At 35.6% G+C, this 14,103-nt stretch overlaps 1 protein-coding gene and 1 pseudogene across 1 annotated transcript; one reads left to right on the top strand and one right to left on the bottom strand.

Annotated features, from left to right (window-relative positions):
• The first annotated feature begins 276 nt into the window (after positions 1 to 276).
• LOC136221977 (ribosome-inactivating protein cucurmosin-like) lies at positions 277 to 2,124 on the top strand. Its single transcript, XM_066009453.1, has 2 exons — positions 277 to 354; positions 1,070 to 2,124. Exon 2 carries the CDS (start codon positions 1,085 to 1,087, stop codon positions 1,976 to 1,978), a length of 894 nt encoding a protein of 297 aa, XP_065865525.1. The 5' UTR covers positions 277 to 354; positions 1,070 to 1,084; the 3' UTR covers positions 1,979 to 2,124.
• A 4,942-nt stretch (positions 2,125 to 7,066) lies between these two features.
• LOC136223817 (ribosome-inactivating protein cucurmosin-like) lies at positions 7,067 to 13,318 on the bottom strand (annotated as a pseudogene).
• Between the last annotated feature and the right edge of the window lie 785 nt (positions 13,319 to 14,103).

The raw sequence follows: 14,103 nt of genomic DNA, 5'->3' as shown, positions 1-14,103 counted from the left end.
TGTTGAGAAATAAAATCAATTCAGATAATTCTCATGAATGAAATTCAGATCATTAATAAACAAGCGACTAAACTTAGAAAAAATAAATGTCAGTAAGAAAATATAGTACCGATTGGGCTGGATTTAAAGAAGATATTTATATGTCAAATCTTGGTAGACGAAGCCTGATTGTACCAATGAATATATATAGTTTTCACATAAACACAGCCACACAAAAAAAAAAAAATATATATATATATATATAAAGAGAAAAAAATCTTATCAACAAGAGATTTTCCTCTATAAAAAGGCGACGTAGCGAAATGTTCAAAACCATCTGTTTGGTTTCTTGCTTATTCGCTCTTTATTCTGCAAGTAAATAAAATCTCTCTCTCAAAATTAATTATGTTCATATTTTCTAAGTAAATTAATTTATTGCTTCATATGCATAATATATGACTCATTCTTATTTTCTAATCTGCACATATAATTTATTTCTTATTATTTAAAATTTCTGTTTGGTACAGATCCCAAGGAGCTTCTTTATGTTGTTCATAATCCTATCTATATTTTTCAAATGTCCATAAAATTACATATAGTTAAATCAGATTATTTTATCAAATTTTATATAATTTGAAAACCAATAGTGCATAAGTATTTAATATTTGTTCAATATATCCATATGGTATTGTAGTATGGCTAAAATAACTTCATATAGTATATTCCCCCAACTCTATTATGTCAAACTCATTGATTTTGCGACTGGACATCTTAATAATTCAGTCGCTAAAATGTGGTACCAATGTACTGCAAGATTACTGACCGAATATCATTCCGCTAGTCTAACTCGGGAGAAGAGTTGGTGAATGGTTTAGGATTATTATGCGGAATACCATTCCGATGCTACATTCGGTTGCTAGTTCTGTCATTTCTTGTAGTGATGTTAGCTATTTCCGTAGGCAAGTCGCTTAAATGACTTCTTGCAGTTGATATAGCTCTTTGGGTCTCTAAATTGGGTGTTCGGTCTCTAAATGTGGTTGCTAAAGTTTCTCCATGTTTAAATGTTTTGGATATTTTGAACTTCTAACAGGTGAAAGTTTGTAAGATGAAGAAGATGTTGATTGTTTTGGCAACGTGGTTATTCTGCAACATTGCAATCGGGTTGTGTCAGAATGCAGCAATTAATTACCCAACTGTGTCATTTACTACCCATCTTCCAAGTGATGCAAGCTACAAAGGTTTAATGTCCTCATTACGAAAAGAGTTAGACAGTGACTCAGAAAGCCATGATATCCCAATACTGCGAAAGCCATCAGCGATCACACAAAATAATCAGTATCTTCTGGTAGATTTGATAAATTTCAATTCCAAGCTCTCGATTACATTAGCAATAACTGTTGTCAATGTATATGTGATTGGGTATAAATCCGGCGGTAATTCCTTCTTCTTAAAGGACGCTCCTTCTGATGCAAACAAGCTGCTCTTTGATGGAACAATAAAAAAAACTCTAACAACAGTGGATACAAATTATATAAATTTGGGAGATAGAACGAAAGTCGGATTAGGAATTGGACCATTAAATAAAGCAATAGATACACTTAGTAAGTTCAATGGTGTATCTGTTGACAAAACTTTTAAAGATAGTCTTCTTGTTGTTATACAAATGGTTGCAGAAGCTGCAAGGTTCAAATTCATTCAACAGAAGATACATGATAACTTATTAGAAGAGTATAAGCCGCAAAACGACGTTCTTAGCTTAGAAAACTCATGGGAGGCTCTTTCTAAACAAATCCAACTATCTGGTTCTGATGGACAATTTAAAACAGCGGTACAATTGCTAAATGCTGCCGGTGCTATATATAGTGTAACCAATGTTGCACAAGTTAAATCAGATATTTCACTGTTGCTCTACAAAGGATCTGGAAGAACAGTTGAAGAAGAAAGATCTGGGGAAATTCTTGCTGAAGAAGTTGTGGAAAAGTGGCTCCCAGTGCTCTAAAAATGCTCCAGTTCTAGTTTAAATGGTTGTGATGGTAATTTGTAATAATAAATAAGGTCCCAGCATTATCTTTGCTGACAGTTCGTGTGATTCCTTTCTACTTTTATGGTCAGTAATCATAATAATAATAATTCTATTTAACTGCATTTGCGAAAGGAGAAATTCCTATTTTTATCCACAATATTCATAAGATTTTACCTATGAAAATGAGACAATTATATACTTTGCTTGTAATTTAACTAATTGAGATAAAAAAAAAGTCAATTGATACTGACTCGATAATTATATGAGCAAAAGTTTACTCTAAATATAACACGATATCCATGTGGTAACAAAATAAAATAAAAATACACCTTTTTAGTGTTATGCGATTGTTTCAAGCAATTGAAATAAGTAAATAAAAGTTTATTATTTTTCATGTAGCTACCATGTCATAAATAAGAATCCGTCGTTATGATTGTGATGTAATTATTCTAGTGATTTTTTTTATGTTGAAATGGATAAAAAGTGTTAGCAAATTAAATTAACCTCAAACTATTAGAGTTACTTAAATTACTTTAGTTATGAAAAATTATGAGAGTTGAGTTACTTTAGTTATGATAAATTACATTCTTAATTAGTCACGAGTTATGTAGTATAAATAGTTATTTTGTATAATGATGTGGAACATTTCCAACACGGGTCGAAGAAAGGAGCTCATTGCGCCGAAGCCAACGACATGCCCCAAACATGCACATGGAATGTTGATTATGTTGCGGGTCTCGAGCCGACTAGACGAGAGGAGACGAGTGCTGGAAGAAGCCGGGTCAAATGGGACACACACGGGAGCAAATAGAAGACTCTTTATGTGAAATACAGAGGTGACACGTCGTGTCAATCTGACAGAAAACTTTTGATCTTTCTTTTATTAATTGACAGGCGGTGTCGGGTTCTTTTTAAAAAGCCTTGCCATCAGACTTGCCCCTCACTCCAACTCCTCTCTAGTTATAACATTGTCACTCCTTAATTACCATCCATGCCACCCCTTTACCTTCAACACATTTTACCCCTTTAAGTTTTATATAATTAATTATATGTCATTACCTTTTTATGTAACTTGTAAATTAGATTTTTGGATTCTATTAATGCATCTCTTTCTTTGTAATGTTTAACTTTCTATACAAATTATATCTTCTTCTTGATGAAGTTTTGTTAAGGTTTTAACCTTCAATAATGGGAGATTTCATTATTCCTACGGTTTAGTCTGTAAAATCTGGGATTAACTCCTTCAACTTTAACTTGAAAAGAACATTTTTCTTAGTTTAAGATTAAAACTAACACGTCCCGAAGACCGATCCGTGTTAGTTGGTATCAGAGTCGATCGTTTTCCTAACGGAGACTTCTTTCGACTATGGTTCAACCAAGTTTTTCACAATTATTAATGGAGTATGGCTCGAAGAGCCTAGAAGAAAGGCAAGCCGAAGTAAGGGAGATAGATCTAGAGCTTGCCGAGACGAGGAGAAAGACCCTAGAAAACATAGAGCAAGAAAAGATGGAGAGGCTCCCAATAGGAACACGAAATAGCTAGAGATGACAATGTCATGCCCAACGAAAAAGAGATGGAGAAACCACTATCTCACCTCCTAAAGATTCATCCCAAATCTGTCCTCCATTACACAAGGTATAGGTAAATCAAAAACTTTCTATTCTTCATGTGGAAGTGATGGATAAGCTTATTTTTAGTGAGGATTTGGTTTTTTGTGACATTGTTAGTGATTTAGATTCTCAATGTGGATTTGTTAGTAATGATATTATGAATGAGGATTTAAATGCATATGTGGGTGAGGACGAAGGAGTTTTTGTTGTTGAAAACATTGAGGAAGCTCGTGTTGAGAGAGATGTTTCCTATATGTTTGATAAAATGCCCCTTAAGCCTAGCTACATTTCTAAGCTTAAGGAAAGTGAAGGTGTTTATCTTAAAGAATGGGAAAATAGTTTGGTACTTGTTAATCTCTTTGAGGAGAGTGCTGAAATTTCATTGTGGGTGGAGATTGATGGTTATGGTGATTGCAGAGATGTTGGTGGGTCAACTTTATTAATATTATATGTCTTGTGAGGGAAACAACTTGGCAAGTGAAACACCCGATTGGAATCATTAAGAAGAATGGATGGAAGTGAGAGGTCATCAGAAGTATTGGGTTGTGAGTGAAGAAGGGAATAAATTTGAAGGTGATCATGATGAAATCAGTTCATGTGTAAAGAGTGATGGTGATGGTGATGGGAGAGATGTAGGCGGCTCACCCGTATTGGGATATTGGTATGGTTCTTGAATGGAACAAATTACCGGATGAGATAATCGGGTTGAATAAGGATAAAGAGCAGGTGGAATTGAAAGATTATTGGAAAGATTGGATTGTGAACGACGAGGAAAACAGACTTTGGTATGACTATAATGAAGATGAGTTAGAAGATGAGAGAGATTAATAAGGAAACAAAGTTCAATATGATTATGAAGAATATGAGTTAGAAGATTGATGAAGGTGAGAACCAATCTAAGAATGAGCTAGAAAGAAATGATGGAATTGATTACTATGATAGTGATTCGACGATGGGGTTGAAGAGAGAGAGAGAGAGCATTTTCGAGGATGAGATATATGAACATGGTGACTTTTAGCCTTATGTGAAAGAAGATGGGTATGATGAAAATGCTAGAATTTGTGATGAGGAGGATGAGTGTCATAACATTGAGTGGCATCCATACGAGGCTTCTTGTGAAGATGAGGAAGAGAGCTTCTATTGTGACAATGAGTTGGAGGACGTCAAGTGGATTGAAAATGAAGAATACATATGATGGTGAGGGTGAGGGAGTTGAGCATAATGGGAAGATGCTTCTTGAAATCATTTTGAACAACACTTGGTTCAATTCGAGATTTTGGAGTCCATTCAAGGATTAATAAGTTTCAACCACACGCAAGGGATCACTTGAGGTCAAGTTCTTTCAAGAGAGAGTGAATAATGCGGAGCATTTCCAATACGGGCCGAAGAAAGGAGCCCATTGCATTGAAGCCAATGAAACGCCCCAAACAAGCACATGGAATGTTGATTATGTTGCGGGCCTCGAGCCGACTAGACAAGAGGGGACGAGTGGTGGAAGAAGCTCAGGTACACAACTTTATACTACTCACTTATACTAAATAACTTTCAAGTTATATATTCCTCATACTGACTTAAGCATCAAAGAGGATTTGCTAAGTAATCGATATTCCGATATCACTACCCATTAATAATGTAGACCTTGTCTTAGTTCCATCCAAATTGATAAAAATTTAGTTGATTTTGATAAGTCATTAATGAATGTTGCCATATTATAAGTCAAAGTGCTAATATAAATATTTTTCATATATGAAGAGTCAAATAATTTTTAAGACTAAGGGTTGGTTTGTTTTACCTACTGGTTGTTGTTATGGTTTGCTATTTGTTGTTGGAAAAAAACGATTTTTCAAAAAACAGAGATTTCGTGCTTTTGTAAAATGCTAATTTTCATGTGCAAAAGACAAAAGAGTAGGTTACTAACCAAACGTCTAAAACTCTCCATTTTAAAGTAAAAAGACAAATAAGAGCATTAAAATGAGCAACCAAACACCCTAATTAGACTTAAAACACTACTTGGCCTTTCGTTATAACAAATAATGGTATAATAAGTATTAATTCTAAGTTACTGGTGGAATTAAGTAATAAGAATAACAATAATCAGAACACTAATATATCCACCTTCAAAAATCACTTTCCATTGCTTTTTAGCCTTAACAATTATGTGAAAGGAACATCGTATTTTCGCATGCACATGCAAAAATTAAATATGGCCAATTTTAAATAAAGACAATTGAAGAGTTAAATGTATTCTGGAATTATTCGCCAAAAATATTTTAAATATTACAAGAAAAATTGTGGCTAAGGATCAACAATGAATAATTTTATTCTAGATTTCGTGGCTAGTGCCGAATCCAATGCAGATTCTAAATAGAGCGAAAATACAGAAAATGGTCGATTTAGCGATAAAAATTCTCTCACTAAATTCTAATTTTATGTATCCATACAGTCAGGGTGACAAACCATTCACGACCCTTGTCAATCCACCCCTATTTACATATATATGTAAATTATAGAGAGAGAAAATAGAGAGATAGGGAGGTAAATTTCAAAAATGTCATTGAAATTTAATTTATTTTAATAAAGCAATTGAAATTTCTTTTTTATTTGAATTCAATTGAAAAAATCAAATGATGATATTAGAACAACGTTTAAAATGCGTGTGGATTGGTTAAATTGTTTAGATTCAATGACACATATTCAGGTGGTTGTCTCTCATGTGTTCCGTGAGGAAAATCAAGTGGCGGACGCTCTTGCTAATTACGGACCTCTAGCCTCAGATTTACAAATGTGGAATACCCTTCCAGGCTTCTGCTCCCTTCTTGCTAGAGATAATTCCCTTGGTAGGGATATGTTTAGATTTTCTTAAAACATTCGTTGTAGTGGTTTCATACTTTTTTCATCTCTTCATTTATATATTTGATTCTTTGCCTTTTCGGGGGTGCCAACCTGGTTGGGATTCCCGTTGGACTAGGTCGGTATTTCAATAAAAAAAAAGAACAACTTTTAAAATGACAGAGTTTTAAGAATGATATGAATAACGGCGAGGTGAATCCAATGCTTGAAACTTTTACGTGATAGTCAAAAATCAGGTGATATACACTTAGATGTAGATGAAACGTATATCCAATATGATTGTCATGTTAATATTTCATTAGTGATTTTTTGTAACGGAATTTGTTAGAATAATTTTATTGAAATAGAAAACAAAATTCAAAAACTTTATGAAAACAAATTCAAATTGACTTAAGTGTCAGAGTAACTTTGACAGATCTACCAACTTAACTTGCTCTCTTTTGTAGAAGAACTTCTACACTGAATTGAGTGTATGCAATGGACTCTAACAACAAAAAAGATGTATAGTACTTCATTGGCAATTACTAAATCATGTAAAAATATTTATAAAATTATATATTTTTATTAGTAAGGTACCATAATCAAATTTCTTAAGATGCTACAAAACCGAGTAATTAAATAGAAGTATTTATTTTTGTTATTAGTATTAATGAACATAAAACTAGAAAGGAAGCACACAAACTCTCAGCAAATATACAGTAAATGCTGAGACCTTATTTATTATTAAAATCACAACCATCACACAAACTCTCAAGCAAACATACAGAAAATGCGGAGACCTTATTTATTATTACATCCACAACCTTTTTAGCTAGAACTGAAGCATTTTTAGAGCACTGGCAGCCACTTTTCCACTACTTCTTCAACAAAGATTTCCCCAAATCTTTCTTGTCCAACTGTTCTTCCAGATCCTTTGCAGCGCAACAGTGAAATATCTGGTCTAACTTGTGCAACAGTGGATACATTATATCTAGTACCGTTAGCATATTGCAATGTTACCTGCGTTTTAAAATTTCCACTGGGACCAGATAGTTGGATTTGTGTAGAAAGAGCATCCCATGAGTTTTCGAGACTAAGAGTGCCGCTTTTGGGCCTATACTCATTTAATAAGTAATTGCCTATCTGTTTCGCAATGTATTTGAATCTTGCAGCTTCTGCAACCATTTGTATAACAACAAGAAGACTGTTTTTAAAAGTAAAGAGTGAAATATAGGCAATAAAGGAATGACAGAGAAAAAAGGAGAATTGCAGAATTCCTTTATTCATCATAGTGAGAAAACACAGAGACAAGGCCTATAAAGGCACCACACCAACAGCAGACAAAAAGGCAAAACTAACATTCTCAAATGACAACACGTGTCATTGAGACAAAATTAAACAACTGTAAAATTAACAATAACATAACAGGTCCATGGATTAACAAGAAATAATCAAAGAGATACTGGACAATATTTAAAGGCTTAACTCTTGAATACTCCTCCTCAAGCTGGAAATGAAGAAGGTGCTGAAGTTCCAAGCTTGTGAGTATGTCGATCATGATCCTTGACAGATAGGGCTTTGGTGAAGACATCTGCAACCTGGTCAGAGGAGGAAACATGAACTGGGATGATTGATCCAGCAGCAACTTGATCTCTCACATAGTGGTAATCAATTTCTATGTGTTTGGTGCTTTCATGAAGCACATGATTTGCAGCAATGGAGATGGCTACTTGATTATCACATTTAAGTATTGTAGGAGGAAGATTCTTGAGACCAAGGTCTTTGAGAAGAGCTGCAAACCAAGTGATTTCACACGTTGTCTGAGCCATTTCCCTATACTCTGCTTCAGCTGAGGATCGTGCCACCACTGACTGCTTCTTATCTTTCCAAGATATGGGAGATTGCCCAAGAAACAGTTGTGGATCTTCTGGTCATTGGGCAACTTGCCCAATCACTATCACAATAAGCTGTGAGCTGAACTGCAGATTGAGAAGCAAGAAGAATGCCTTGATCAGTAGTGCCTGTGAGATACCTCAAGACTCGTTTTGCTGCCTGCATATGTACTGAAGTTGGCTGATGAAGGAATTGAGTTAGCAACTGCACAGGAAAAGTTATATCTGGCCTTGTAATGGTTAAGTATATCAATTTCCCAATGAGCCTCTGGTATGCTGTTGGATCAGACAGGAGCTGTCCTTTGTCAGGTGTGAATTTCAGGTTGCTTTCCATAGGTAGTTTTAGAGGTTTGGAGTGAAAAAGACCACGTTCTTTCAATATGTCCTGTGTGTATTTCTTCTGAGAAACAAAAAACCCAACAGGAGATCTATCTACTTCCAGACCAAGGAAGTATCTGAGATTGCCAATATCTTTCATGTGAAAGACTTGAGATAGTATAGTTTTCAAGTGAGTAATTGAAGTCATGCAATTTCCAGTGATAATTAAATTATCGACATAGACCAGAATGATTGTAATATCAGTTGCAGTTTGTTGAATGAATAAACTGTAATCTGACTTTGATTGGCAGTACCCCAAAGAAATGAGAGTGGTGGAAAGCTTAAAAAACCACTGTCTTGGAGCTTGCTTGAGTCCATATAGTGACTTTTTGAGTTTACAAGTCAGGGAAGATTTGACCTTTGAAGCTGAGGTAAGACTAGATTGAGAATTGATTCTGCAACCAAAATTTGTATAACCCTGTGGCATGTGCATATATATGTTTTCAGATAAATCTCCATGCAAAAATGCATTTGTAACGTCCATTTGAATGGCATGCCAGTTTCCAATTACATCAACTGCAAGTAAGGCTCTCACTGTGGTCATTTTGGCAACTGGTGCAAAAGTTTCTTCATAGTCCACTCCATATCTTTGTTTGCATCCCAAAACAACCAACCTTGCTTTGTATCTTTCAATTTTGCCATCTGGATGGTACTTTATCTTGAATAACCACTTATAGCCAATAGCTGTTTTGTGTGCAGGCAGTTCAACAACTTCCCAAGTCCTATTGGCTTCTAATGCTTCCAGTTCAACATTCATGGCATCAATCCAGTGTTGATGAGAAATGGCATCTTTGAAGAAAATAGGGTAACTAGTTTGGGTGAGAACTGACATGAAGCATGAGAATGTAGGATCTGTGTCAGTAGTGGCAAGGTTAGTTATATGAGGTGTATTATAGTCCTTAAGCCAGGAAGGAGCAGTGTGGGGTCTAGACGATCTTCAAATAGGGGGATGAGATGGTACCTGAGGATGTTCAGATATGGGAGATTGAGGGTCAGACACAACAGGAAGATGAGAATTGGGTGTAGGTATAAGAGAAAGAGATAAAGCAGGACTGGTATGGGCAACTTCATCAGTAGAGTTAAGATAAAGGTCATCAAATAGATTGGGAGAGTTAATGGTGTGTGGAGTAGTTGGAATAGGTTGCATATAGGCCTCAGATGAGTTTGATTGGAAAGGAAAAATATTTTCATGGAATATGACATCTCGAGATACAAAGGATTGAGAGTTAAGAAGGTTCAAGAGTCTGTAACCTTTTTGAAAGGAAGGATAACCAAGAAAGATACAAGGAACTCCCCTAGGAGAGAGTTTGTCTGCTGAAAGAACAGGGTTCGAGGCAAATGCTAGGCATCCAAAGACCTTGAGGTGAGAGTAGGTTGGAGATTTGTGATTAAGTACCTCATAAGGTGTTTTATTTTGGAGAATAGGAGTGCGAAGCCTATTGATTAAGTGAACAGCAGTGGGAGCACATTCTCCCCAATATTGGAGAGGAAAACCAGCTTGAAACCTCAATGCTCTGGCTATCTCTAAGATGTGCCTATGTTTTCTCTCGACTCTTGCATTCTGCTGAGGTCTTCTTACACATGAGGTTTGATTCAGAATTCCATGTTTGGAGAAAAAAGTATTGCATTGAGTATCATCAAACTCCAAAGCGTTGTCAGAGCTTATGTGCTTGATACTGGTATGATATTGGTTTTTAGCATATTGAGCAAATGTTTCCAGAAAAGACAAGGACTCGGACTTGTATTGTAGCAAGTAAATCCAGGCGTATCTGGAGTGATCATCAACTATGGTCAAGAAGTATCTATACTTTCCTCTGGTCTGGACCTTGTAAGGACCCCAGATGTCAATGTGTATAAGTTCAAATATGGTTGAGGCATGGGAGGAGCTCACATTGAATGGAAGTTTGGTGAATTTGGCTAAAGGACATGTAAGGCACAGTTTTGGTTGATGTTTTAGACAGGGTTGCACACAGGGAATATATTTGCGTTTGACCATAGGAGCATGCCCTAGTCAATGATGCCAAAGATCAAGAGTATCAGACATTGAGCTTTTTGATTTAGTGGTCATGCAAGCAAGCTGATCATACTGAGTCATTTCACTTGATGCACTAGAATTAGCAAAGCAATTCAACACATAATACAGACCATTCATAGCTTTTCCCATTCCTAAAATTTTCTTTGTAACAGAATCAGTAATCAGGCAATAATTGGGATGAAATGTTACCTCACATTTGGCATCTTTGATCAGCCTTTGCACTGACAACAAGTTGTGTTTGAACAGTGGCACACATAGCACATTATGTAAAGTCAAATTTGTAGTGATCTTCACACTTCCCTTGTGAGAGATGGTTGCTGTCTGGCCATTTGGTAAGATTGATTTTTGGTGCATTTCTGACCAGGATAGGACTCATCATGTATTGCAAATGTGGAGTCATATGGTCGGATGCTCCTGGGTCAATAATCCATTCATGAGTTGGTTCAACAACATAGTGGCAAGAAATCATTCCAGAGAAATGATTATCTAATTCTTCATTTGTCTCAGACCCCTTGTATTGCTGCATATGAAGATGAGGCATAAGTTTTGCCAATTGATCCAGTTGCTGAGGAGTGAAGAGCAGTCCTGATTGATCAGAGAGATTGCTAGATTGAGCAGTTGCAGCCATTCTAGGAGAGTTAGGTGCACTGTGTTTAGGAGTTGAAGAATTAGGATTCCACTTAGGTAATGTGACAAATGATTGAGCACATGAAGTGGAATATCATGTCCCAGTTTTTTACTTATTTTTGTGCTTTGAATGCCATTTGGGATACCCAACAATGGTCCAGCATCTATCAGCAGTGTGCCCTTTGCCACCACAGACAGTGCAAACCTGCTGCTGTTTTTCAGACACATTTCTACTATACATTGCTGAGGCATCAGAGTCAAATCTGGTATAGTTCAGAACCTCTCTCTGAGCTTCCTCTTGCTGCAAAGTAGCTGAGGCAGTTTCCACAGTGGGAAGAGGAGATTGCATCAAAAGATGGCTTCTTTGAGCATTAAAAGAGTCATTAAGGCCATTTAGAAACTAAAACAATTTAGCTTCCTCTCGCTAGAGATCAATAGCAGAAAGAAGAGCTTTGATTTCAGCACATGTTTCTGTCAGAGCAGGTAAAAGATTCATAGATTCCAACTCTTCCCACAGAGTTTTCATTGCAGTATAATACCCATTTATACTCATATTATTTTGTTTCTCTTCAAACAGTTCCTTGCTTATCTTGTATTTCCTAGATCCATTTGTTAAAGAAAATATTTTTTCTAAATTAAGCCATATTTCACTTGCAGAAATCATAAACATAATGGATTTTCTAATAGTAGGAGATACATTATGTATAAGCCAGGCTATTACCATGTTGTTGCAGGTGTCCCACATCTCCGATTTGGTTTCATCCCAAGTTCCGTTTTGAAGCCAGATTTATCTCCATGGTTCTCCTCCATGATCTGTAATCAGCAGATCCAAGTAGTTTATCCACTATAATGGAGTTGGCACCATCAGAAGGATGTAAGAAAAGGGGATTCAGCATATCTTGGTAGGTGATTTTAGTATTTGCCATTTAAGACAAAGTTTGCAAACAAGAAAGAGATTTGAGGTTAGATTGAGAAGGAAGGAAGAAGATCAATAGAAAGAAGGGAAAAAACAGAGAGATAATGATGATGAAAGGATCAATAACAAATACTCTTATTCCTTTTCAGATTGCCCCTGGCTCTGATACCATAAAGAGTGAAATATAGGCAATAAAGGAATGACAGAGAAAAAAGGAGAATTGCAGAATTCCTTTATTCATCATAGTGAGAAAACACATAGACAAGGCCTTTAAAGGCACCACACCAACAACAGACAAAAAGACAAAACTAACATCCTCAAATGACAACACATGTCATTGAGACAAAATTAAACAACTGTCAAATTAACAATAAAATAACACGTCCATAGATTAACAAGAAATAATAAAAGAGATAGTGGACAATATTCAAAGGCTTGAATAACTCTTGAATAAAAAGCAGTAATAACAGCACCATTGTTGAACTTATTAAGTGTCTCAATTGCTTTGCTTAACGGTCCAATTCCTAATCCAACTTGTGGTAATTGCTACTCACTGATAGCTTTGTTTTGGTTGTTCCAGGAAAGAGGAGAGTTGTTGCATCATCAGGAGCATCGCTTAAGAAGAAGGATTTACTGCCCGATTTGAACCCAATCACATATACATTAACAACCATTACTGCTAATGTAATATTGAGCTGTGATTCGTAATTTATCAAATCTACCAGAAGATACTTAAAACTGCCTTTGATTTGTGATTTGTTTCGTAGTAATGGAATACCATGGCTTTCAGATTTACTGTCTAACTCTCTTCGTAAAGTGGACATAAAGCCTTGGTAGCTTCCGGTACTGGCGTCATGGGTAGTAAATTTCACACTTGAATAGTTAATTGGTGCATTCAGACATGATCCGATTGCAATGTTGCAGAATAACCATATTGCCAAAACAATCAACATCTTCTTCATCTTTCCAAGTTGCACCTGTTACAATTTCAAACCTTTTAAGCAGGGAGAAATTTTAGCAACTGAATTTAGGAACGGAAAGATATATATCACTGCAAGAAATATCATTTAAAAGCGACTTGTCTCTTGAAATACCTAATGTCACTACCAGAAATGTCAGAATTAGCGACCGATTTCTTTTCAGAAATAGCTAATGGTTTTTCATGTAATTATCTTAAACCATTAGCCAACTCTTGTTTGATAAACCACTTAATTTCTTAAATTAAAATGTTAAGCACTTACTTAATTTAAGTGCGTTATTGTTTCTCCACCACTTAAATTAGTCAACATTCAATATTTTCACCACTTATAATATTCAGCACTTAAAATTCAGTACTTATTGTTTCAACACTTAGCCATGGAATGATATTGAGTCGGTAATATCTAGGACCGATAACCAGTTGAAGTTGGTGCCACATTTCAGCGATACTATAATAGGATATGGATTTTATTTACTTACAGACTATAAAGAGGCAATGAGCAAGACACCAAAGTGATGGTTTTTAGCATTGCTATATCTTCTCCTTTTACAGAGGATATTCTCTTGTTGATAAGAATTTTTTTTTTTTTTCTTTTTTCTGTGGTTGTGTTTGTGTGAAAACTATATATATTCATGTGCCAAGTTATGGAGGGTTTAACTAGACTTGACACATAAATACCTTTCTTCGTATCTAATCCAACCGGCACTATTTTGTTATTGTGCCTGAGTCGGGTTATGCCAGACTTAGGGAACTAATTAAGCGCATCGCAGTCCAGCCTGCACAATTAATATATTTACATTAAAAAATAAATTAAAATTAAATTGAAATTAAATT

Source organism: Euphorbia lathyris, chromosome 3, assembly GCF_963576675.1.
Source record: "Euphorbia lathyris chromosome 3, ddEupLath1.1, whole genome shotgun sequence".
Taxonomy (NCBI): domain Eukaryota; kingdom Viridiplantae; phylum Streptophyta; class Magnoliopsida; order Malpighiales; family Euphorbiaceae; genus Euphorbia; species Euphorbia lathyris.
This window is presented reverse-complemented; position numbering and strand designations above follow the sequence as displayed.

What these genes read in the sequence shown, in the direction of transcription:
- LOC136221977 (XM_066009453.1), top strand. Translation starts at nt 1,085, where the DNA reads ATGAAGAAGATGTTGATTGTTTTGGCAACGTGGTTATTCTGCAACATT.